General features: G+C 47.1%; 1 protein-coding gene across 4 annotated transcripts in view; it reads right to left on the reverse strand.

Moving 5' to 3' along the window:
* The window catches only part of RAD18 (RAD18 E3 ubiquitin protein ligase), a 115,307-nt gene extending 105,308 nt beyond the window's left edge, over positions 1 to 9,999 (reverse strand). For 2 of the 4 annotated variants that reach the window (XM_041764023.1, XM_041764022.1), the window contains exon 1: positions 9,850 to 9,999. Coding sequence is in view for 1 of the 4 variants with exons in the window: in XM_041764019.1 (XP_041619953.1) it covers positions 9,311 to 9,372; positions 9,850 to 9,859 (72 nt within the window). In the remaining 3 variants the exon portion in view is untranslated. Of the gene's footprint in view, positions 1 to 4,334; positions 4,407 to 9,310; positions 9,373 to 9,849 lie in introns of those variants that run through there. The other 2 variants (XM_041764019.1, XM_041764024.1) reach the window with 2 other exon arrangements.
* Positions 10,000 to 10,031: the final 32 nt, after the last annotated feature.

Raw genomic sequence — 10,031 nt, forward strand, 5'->3', positions numbered from 1 at the left:
AGCAGGTTGTACCTCAAAGACACTCTTTGGCAATTACTTAGTCTCCCAACAGGGCCATCCCTACCCTTGCACAGCTATAAATGTAGAAGGGGCCCCCACAAGCACTCACAGGTGGGAGCACCAAATGAGTGTCAGGACTCTGGGGCTCAGGGACAGAGGGAGTGAGTAGGGCAAAGGGAACAGAGCAAGGAACCAATGAAAGGAGACAGTGTGGAAATCACCAAAGCCAGAATTCTTACCAACCAATATGGCCTTTAGTGTCTAAGGGACAGGACTGAGAGTCACACAGATCCCAATTTGTGTCCACACCCTTCCACTTACCATGAGCCACTTATGTTTCAGAGCCTCAGTTTCCTTTTCTGTAAGGTAAGAATAAGACTGCCTACCTCTGAGGGTTGCCTTAATGATTACATTTTTTAAATGTTGGGAAGCACCTAGCAGGCATCTGACAAGGAGTAACTGGCTATGCAATAGGAGTAACAGTCACAATTATTACTATCATTGTCACTAATACACATTGTTAACCAGAGGGCATAGAGGTTAAGAGCACTAGCTCTAAAAAAAAGAAGAAAGAAAAGGAAAGAAGAAAGAAAGAAGAAAGAAAGAAAGAAAGAAAGAAAGAAAGAAAGAAAAGAAAAGAAAAGAAAAGAAAAGAAAAGAAAAGAAAAGAAAAGAAAAGAAAAAGAAAAAGAAAAAAGAAAAAGCACTAGCTCTGAGGTCAGGCTGTCTGGGTTCCAATCAACTCCACTGCTTGCTAACACATGGACTGTTGTCTCTAAGCACTGTTTCCATGGAAAGGAATCTGGGCACCCTGAAGACATGGCTGATTTGAGGTCTGGGGCAGAAGAGGTACAAGATGAGCTTGGAGCATCTTATAGTGCCCCAAGTAAGGAAGCTGTCAAACACTAATAGAACTGGATATTTATCAGGTTCCAAGTGATCAGACCAAAATTTACTTGCTGCTTGTAGGAAAAGCTCAGCTTTTCAATGGAAGGATGAAGGTGAATCCCCTTGAACTTACTGGGCAATCTTATCATCTGTACAAGTGAGTACCACACGGCACGCACTTCCAGATGTGATACAATAGGAAGCACACATCATCTAGGGAGCATTCTTGCCAAGAATGGTGAACCTGAATATAATCAAATATTTGGATCCAACTTCTAGTTTGTAACACATACATGGTCGACAGCAACCAGGGAGTTGACAACTTGAGAAAGCAACCAGACAAATCCAGACCATGGAGCATTCTACAAGAAAATGAATCAGAGTTGTTCAATGGGTCATGAGCCAAAGTCACTGTTCTAGAATAAAAAAGACTTCATAGACATAACCCTTGTTTGGACGCTGATTTGAACCAAGTAACCTTTCAAAGAAATTCTTGGGCATGATCAATGAATTTTGACTATGAATTAGGTATTACACTAGATTGAGAAGTTATTATTAATTTTATTAGGTTGACAATGGGATTGTCATGTAGGAAAATGTCATTTTTAGAGATACATGCTGATGTATTTCACAGTAAAGTGCCATGAGGTCGGTGATTCATTTGACATTTTAAAAAGATAAAGCAAATTCAGAAAAAAATCAAATAATTGTTAAACCAAGGATAGACATAATGGGCTAATTAACACTCTTCCCTGTATTCTTCTGCGTGTTTGAAGTTTTTCACACTAAAAATTGGAGACCATTGATCCTACCTGCCATTTTACAAATGGCCACATGGGGACAGTAGAGTACTGAGCTGGATGTGCACCCAAGCTTCGCCTTAGAAATGCAGAATCATCAGCCCATTTATTCTTTATTCATTTACTTCATCATCCTTGCATCTAATCCACCTTTAGTGAGCGCCAACTTACTAACGGACCCTGAGCTGGACCTACAGGGGATAAAGAGTCAAATCCACCCCCTCTCCTCCTGCAGGCCCTTGTGTATCTGGGAGCCTGGATGGGACATCTCCAGGAGCTTCTGTCTTGGGGGACAAGGTCCCATGTTAACACGGGTGTCTTTATGTTTGATGTCACTGGAATGGAGGCCTTGGCTGGGCATGTTGGAAGTAAATTAATATGGAGGTCAGGGGAGCTATCACTTTCGTGGTGTCATTTGACCTCTTCTACATTCAGGTTTACATACTTTCCAACTATATGATCTTGGGAAAGTTCCTTTACCTTTCAGAACTCCTGGGGCTAATCATAGATCATACCTTATAGTTTTTCTGTTGGATATGACTGAGAGAGTCTATACAAGTTGCTTAGAACTGTGCCTGGCACATAGTAGGTGTTCAATGTGAACATATTTATGTATCTCCCTGCTCCCCTTCGGAGCCTGGGATGGAAGCAGGCAGTCAGCTTGTCTGATTTACATGAAGGCCCTGGCGTCTGCTGGGGGAAATGATGACTGTGGCCTTGAGACTAGGGCACAGAAATTAAGCCTCTCCAAAAAGCAAGATCATAATTAGAGGTTTAGAGCAGCTACTTCTCTTGAGGGTTTTTCTCTGTACTCAGCACCATTGCCTGCATCCTGTGTGTCGTAACTTACTTCTCTCGACAAGCCTACAGGGCGAGTACTGCTATGGTCTCTACTTTTGGTCTCTACTTTTGGGGTGAGGAAACTGAGTGATGGAGCTAGTAAAGAACTCTTCTGAGGTTTCTCAGCTGGTAAGGAGGAGAGGCCAGGTTTAAACCCAGGCAGTCTGGCCATAACCTGAGTCCTATTCATATCTACAGTACCCTTCTTTGGCAATGGGCGCTGCAGAAAGACAAAGCATTTTGCGAGAGAGAGGGTGTATCATCCTGCCATTGACAGGAGTCTCGGCACCTGCTGAAGGGAAGGATGGCAAGAATGACCAAGATCATGCTCTGAACGCATTTCTCAAGAGCACCCCCTGGACCATGGGGTTCTTGATTGGCTCCTGGGGTTTGCTTGCCCAGCATCATTTTTCTGATAGTAGAATCCATCTCTTCCTTTTGGAGAACCACTCTCTTACCTTATTCTCAATCGGTGGTCAGGTGAGGTTGATGACATCAACCACGAGCTCAAAAATAGGCAAGTGACTAGACCTGGTCAATGACAATAAGGTCTGCCCTCCATTTGGGGATTGGTTAAGGGTAAGCTTGTGACTCAAGCTAGACCAATCAGAGAAAATTCTGCAACTTTCACTCATCTACTGGAAAAGAGAATATACTCTTTTTTCTGCTGGTATAGCTGAATGCTACGATGTACACTTGGAATTGCTTTGGGTCATCCTTGTCATCACTTGGAAAGAGTCAGCCTTGAAGGAAAGCAGAGCTGAGAGGTAGAGAGACAGAAGTTTGTTGACATTGTTGGAGCACCTGGATCCAGTCCTGCCTGAATCTTAATTTTCTTTTCATTCAGATGAGGGGCAAAAACTATTCCTTTATATTTATGCTAGCTGAGTTGGGGTTTTGAGTCCTAACTTAATGCATTCCTCAACAGCATGACATAAAGGAGACAGAGCTATTTATCAGGGCATCAGAGATCTAGGAGCACTGGTGTAGGTTCAGTTTAAAGAATGGGCATGGGAAAATAAAAAATACAAAAGGCTGTGCACGTGAAGAAGGAAATCATGTTCTACACATGACAGGACTCTGTAAGTTGCCTATAAAGTAGGTCAGCAGGTCTACTCCATGCCTGGACCAATGATCTCCATGTTGAGAAGAATTCGGATAAACCCCTTGAGAGGTTTGATGGGTAGTATGTGGATGAAGACAGGGAGCAAAGTTGGAAGTCCAGAAACAAAATTGGGTGGCGGTGCTCAAGGCCCATAAATAACAACGATTGCCCTCCTCCTCCTCCTTCGTCAGACTTCAGGTGAAGAGAAACAGGTTCATTATGACCTGGGCCCCCACAATACATGGATCCCCAATCATCACCAACTCCCCTTTGTTAAAAAGCAGCTGTGATCTAGAAGCCAGAGATTCATTTTCTAACATCAACAGGTTCAAGTAATGCCCCTATTAAAACTTTCCAAAGTTTCTTATTGCTCTTAGAACAAAATTCTCAAAAGGACTATGCATATACCCTCCTCCCCACCAGCTCATTTTCTCATCTCTCACCTTACAGCCCCACACTCACCTTCCCCATTCCCCTGTGCCAGGCTCCTTCTCACCTCAGGGCATCTGTCCATGATGTTTGCCCACCTGGCCCCCCCTGCAAGCCCACCCTCACCCCTGCACACAGTGCAGGGCTCGGGCTTCTGTTTCCAGTTTGAACTTCATCTCCTCAAAGGGGCTGTTCCAACCTCCCAGGCTATGGCAGCACCCAGTATCCTCCCTCCCCACACCCTTAGTATTTCCCATTCATTTTTGTCTGACCGTGAACTCCAAAGGGATCTTGGTCCGCTTCACTTACAGCTATATCCTCAGTACCCAGCTCCATGCCTGGCACACAGTAGGTGCTCAAGAACAATCTGTCAAATGAGTGAATGACAGCCAAAGATTTGATTTTGTTTAATTACCACAGCCTCCTCACTCAGAAATGGCACTTGCCCCAGTTGTGCATGAGCATTCATTTCATGTATAAATATTCATTGAGCACTTGCTAGGTCCTAGGCATCACACTACCTCCTGGAGATAGTGTGGACAAATAGACAAAACACTAGATTTTTTAACATTTCAAACATGCTAGTTTGGGGGAGAGAGATAATACATAGGTAAACAAAATAAATTGCAATGATGATAGGTGCAATGAAGAAACTAAAACAAATTAGCCTTGGGCACCTGGATGGCTCATTCAGTTACATGTCCCACTCTTGGTTTCAGCTCAAGTCATGATCTTGGGTCGTGAGATTGAGCCCCAGCATTAGGATCTGTGCTCAGCAGGGAGTCTGCTTGAGATTCTCTCTCTCTCTCCCTCTCCCTCTTCCCCCTCTCATGTGCACACACACTCTCTCTCTAAAAATAAATAAATAAATATTAAAAAAAAATAAAACAAACAAGCCTTATGGTGACTAGGTAGTCAGAGGAGGCCCCTGGGAGGCAATGACATTTGAATAGAAACTGTACAGGAGAGGCGGCAGCACGAAGACGCTGGAAGGAGCATTGCAGGCCGGGAGCTAAGGGCCCGGAGGTATGTGGCCCTCGAGGCAGGTCCAAGGGGAGGAGAGCTCAGGTGGAGAATGACAGAGGAGGAGGGGTCAGGGTGGGCCAGATGGGCAGGGGCCAGTCCCCTGGGGCTTTGCGGGATTTGGAGTGGAGATTCCAGGCCCTCTGGAGTGGCTGAGGAGGTGGCAGGTGAGCAGGATGGGATTTGCCTGGTGCTTGTTCTGTAAGGCGCCCCTCTCTCATTATTTGTTTCTGGAATATCAGGCTGGACTTGCTGAGGTGACCCAAATGGCCTGGGAAGTTTCTCCTCCTCTCTGCCTGTCCCTAACATCGCTTCCTTAGACACAATCCTCACTCACTGCCAGGAGAGCCACCACCTCTGTGGCTAGTGTTCTCTTTGATGCATCCCCTCCCTGCTCCTCCCTAACATCCCTGCTCTGCTAAAGTCCCTTGCACAGCCTCCCAGGGGTGGGGCCCCTGCTGCTGCAGGGACTAGATGCCAGCAGGGTCACTGCTAGGCCTCCAGGGCTGGGGAGAGGGGATAGGTGCCTGTTAGGAGGGTTTTCCTTCCTATCCACACACCCTCTTTCTCTAGAGAATTGTCCAACCTGAGACGTTCATTCATGCAGAGGACCCTGGTCACAGCCTGAGGCAAGATGGCCCAGAAGAAGCCTGAATCCATCCTGTCTTTTTCTGAGGTAGTCTGAGCAACAGCCAGCAGCTGCACACCACCCATCCCACCACATCTGCCCTGGTGCCAGGCACAAGGGCGCCCTCAGGTGAGGTATCTTGGGTCAAACACACAGGGACCTGCAAAGCTCAATTACATGCAGTTCTCTGTTCCAAGTCATGTCCAGCGTCTGGTCTGGTCCTCCAGTCTGGGAAGGAATAGAAAGACCTGGCTGGAGCATGAGACTAAGCTCTGACCTCCTAGCAGCACATGACAGTAAATTACTTACCCTCTTTGTGCTATTTCCTCATGAGTAAACTGGGAATAACGATAGAACCTACTTTATAGGGTGGTCGAGAGGGTGAATGATTAATTTATATGGGGAAGGGCTTAGGAGAATGCCTGGAACATAGTAAGTGCTCCAAACATGTTGGCTGTTACCAGGCTTTCCTCTCCTTCCTATTGATTGCAAGAAACAGAAACCTACTCAAGTTACACCAAGTAAAGGTGTTGAGTGTAAAGTCTTCCAGTGAAGAAGAGGCATGGGGTTGTTACCAGATGGTTTGACTCTCAAAGGCTATGGTTGCTTCCGTTGTCTCACCAGCTCCACCGGCTTTCTCATGTTCACAGAGTCTCCTCCCTCATGACTTCAGCCTCTATATGGTCCATAAGGGCCTCCTTGCCAATCTCCTCAGCATTGTGGCCATTCACCTACTTCTCCTCCTACCAAGAGGTTATTTTCTTACTTGCAGGTCAAACTTCCTTTAAAAAGGCCATTTATTGACCCAGCTTACCAAGGGCCAAGGCTGCTAAACAACTCACCATCAACTGCATTTGGCTCAACTGCCATTCTTCCAATCAATTGGGGCCAAGAGATGAGGTGACATGACACTACACATGGCCATTGAAGCCACAGGGGTGACAGGATGTTCCCTGTAAACAGCAGGGTGGGCATGTCAGGGGATGGTTGCCATTTCCCATGTGTGCTTCTACAGCATCCTACCAAGACACCAAGTGAGCCCTCAGATCTGGAAGTCAAGATCAGTGTCCCCACCCCCCTTATTTTATAGATAAGAAAACTGAGGCCCAACCCGAGGAATGGGCTTGTTCCAAATCTGGTAGCCAGCAAATGGCAGGATCCTAGTTCAAGATTTTTCCTTAAAGCTCATTTAGTTCAACCACTCATCAGATGCTCTGTCACACACTCTTCCTTCTCAGATAGTGAAGGATAGAGCAAAACCTCTTCAATGAGTGAAGAGCCCAGGGACTAATGCTGCAGCATTTGTGGTGTGCTTGACCGAGCATGGTGTACTTGACCTGAGCCCTAACTCTCCAGACTTCAGACCACCCTGAAAGTAGTCTCTCACTAGTCCCACATTCCTGAGGACACAGAGGCTCTGGGAGGTTCATCGCTTGTCAAGGTCAACCTGCTGATACAAGTCATGGCTAGGGGCCACACTGAAGTCTGTCTGAACTCAGGGCCTTTGCACCTGCACCCATGCCCAAAAGCTCACCAAGATCACTAGTCAATGTAAAATGTGGGAGTGTGGTATGGTGGAGGGATAGCTAGATCCCAGAGAACATGGGCCCAGGACCAAGAAGACAGAGGTGCCTTCCCTCCCTCAATGTGATCCTGGAACTTTGGGCAAGTCCTGGCTCCTCTCTGTCCCCCAGCTTCCCCATGTTCTTTGGGGAGTTGGTTTAAAAAAAAATCCGAGAAAATAAATATGGCATTCATGCAAAGAATCCATAATAATTCCTCTTCTCAATATTAGAGTTTAAAATAAATTGGTAAGTAACAGAGTTAATGGGTTTCCAGGAGAAGCTGGCATAAACTTTAATCTTAACGTGGTTGTCAGGGCAACGAGGCCTCCCTACGTCCAGGGTTTTGGAGACCACATAATCCTGCCTGGCCTGAAAGGGCTGAGCCAGTAGGTGGTTCCTACATTCCGTCTGGCAGGCAGGGTGGCAGAGGGGTTTGGGCTCTGGCACTGGAGCTGTTATGGAATCCTGGGCCTAAAGCTCCTGCACATCAATCACCTCATGTGCAAAATAGGGATACGAAAATAATCCACCCCTGTAGGTTGTTTTAAGGGTTCAACGTGAAGGATGGGAAGTACTTTGTACTGTGTTTATAGGAAGAACATAGAGCATGTATTCTATGAATACTAGCTTTATTATTAGCTGATCTGTAGTCCTTGCGTAAGTGCAAAGCTTCAGTGTATTTGCATGGGCATTTTTCTAGGGTATCGGTTAGCTCTTGTTGCATAACTAATCACTCTAAAAAGTATTCACCAAAAACAACCTCCGTTTATCATTTCTCATGGGTCTCTAGGCTAAGGACAGGCCCTAGGATCTCCTTTGGGCAGCTATTCTTTACGAACACAGGGTTTGCGTGGAGTCTACACCACCCTGGGAACCAGGCGTTGCTTAGGCCCATTGTTCTAACCTATCCCTCAGGCTGCGCTCCTGGAGCAAACCTGCAGCTCAGGCTCTGGCCAGTGTGAGGCAAACCTAGGACCTGCATTGTATGGACGCTGAGGAGGTGCAGACAAAGGGAGCTTCTGCAGCCCCCAGGCGGTCACGAGACAGCAGACAGCCTCTGTGAGCACGAACGTGCCTGCCGTGGCGAGCTGAGTAGAGCCAACCTGAGGGAAGCAGAGAACCACGGCCTGGAGGCAACACTCATATTCTCTCATCCTCTTGTATCTGAAGCCGGTCCCAGCCAGAGTTTCCAGTTATGTGAGCCAATAAATTCTCTTTTCGTAAAGGCCATTTGGATCGAATAGTTTGTCACTTGCAAACAAAGAGTCCTACACAGATATGCCCAGAAGTGGACAGTCCAGCAATGGATGGCTCTGTGGCTAGCAAAGCAGACAAGCGGTTATAATGTGCCCTTTCTTTATGCCTCTGCGGCACAAAGACACTGTCCTGTTAATCACTGTCATAATGAGTCAAAGTTGATTTCAGAAATCTGAAGCGATCATTTTGTGCAATGAGACTGTGAGCAGCTTGAGGGTAGGAACTGGGTCTTATCCATCCATTTCCCCAGAAGCTACCCTGGGGTAGAGTGCACACAAAGGTGCTTCCCACATTCTTGTTGAAGGAATGAGAGGCCTCTGATTTGAGGTTCTCAAGTGAGCATGGCTGCTAGGAGCAAGTGGACAGGGCAGGGTATGGGCTGCATATCAGACTGAGCCTGTCAGGAGGTTTCACAGTACTGGGGCCTGAAACGAGCAAGAGGCCAGCACTGAGTGCTGAGAGCTTAGGGTGAGAGTAAGGGATTCCCCGAGGCTGGCAGGGGACCTCATTCTCTTCTGCAAGGAAACCCCTGCATGAAGATCCACCCAGAGTTCATCAGAAAGGAAAGGCCCAGAGTCTTGAACTGCAACAGGCCACGAGCTGCCTTCATCGTGGGATCCTACTGCTGGTGTCGGTGTAATGGGCATGCTCAATGACATGGTTTTGGAGTCAGGTTGGGCTCCTTCACTTCCCAGCCCAACCTTGGGTGGGCCACCTAACCTCCTAGAGCCTCAATTTCCCCACCTGCAGAATGGGATTTGAGAAGGGTACTTACCTTCAGTAACTGTTTTGAGAATTTGATGAGAAAATGCAATGTAAAGGGCTTTAATCTAGTGCCTGGGACAGAAAGAAGTGATCAGTACACATTTCACATACACACACCCCAACATAGGTAAAAAAAAAAAAAATCCAAGGGGCAGCATCACATGTGTGAAGACACAAATGCTGAAATGTTGCAGATGCCTTCACACGGAACTCGGTATCCTGCAGCCTCTGGTAATCTGTCTTAAACTTTTGAAGGCACTATTGCAGATGCCAGCTCCTTCTCCCGTCTGTCCTTGCTTTCACATTTCCAGTTTCTGCCTTCCCAGAGGGCATCCCACAATTATTTTTTTTTTTTTAAGATTTATTTGAGAGAGCAGAGAGAGAGAGAGAGAGAGCACGAATGGGGCAGAAGCAGGGAGGAGAGGGAGAAGCAGGCTCCTCCCTGAGCAGAGAGCCCGATGTGGGACTCGATCCTAGGACCCCGGGATCACGACCTGAGCCTAAGAGAGATGCTCAACCACCGAGCCACGCAGGCGCCCCCACAGTTACCTTTTTCCATTCGCTGGACAGTTGAAGCAGTCCTCCTCGGAACCTTGGCCTTCACCCTGTTGGATGTGAGCTAAAGGATATTTCAGGGGCGGTTCCTGGAGGTAGCACACAGCCGGTGTGGACTGGCCAGTAGAAACACCCCTCTGGGCCCTTCCCGGCCCCCCCTCAGGCCCCCTCACCCT

The sequence above is a fragment of the Vulpes lagopus genome, chromosome 7, assembly GCF_018345385.1.
Source record: "Vulpes lagopus strain Blue_001 chromosome 7, ASM1834538v1, whole genome shotgun sequence".
In the NCBI taxonomy this organism is placed as follows: Eukaryota; Metazoa; Chordata; class Mammalia; order Carnivora; family Canidae; genus Vulpes; species Vulpes lagopus.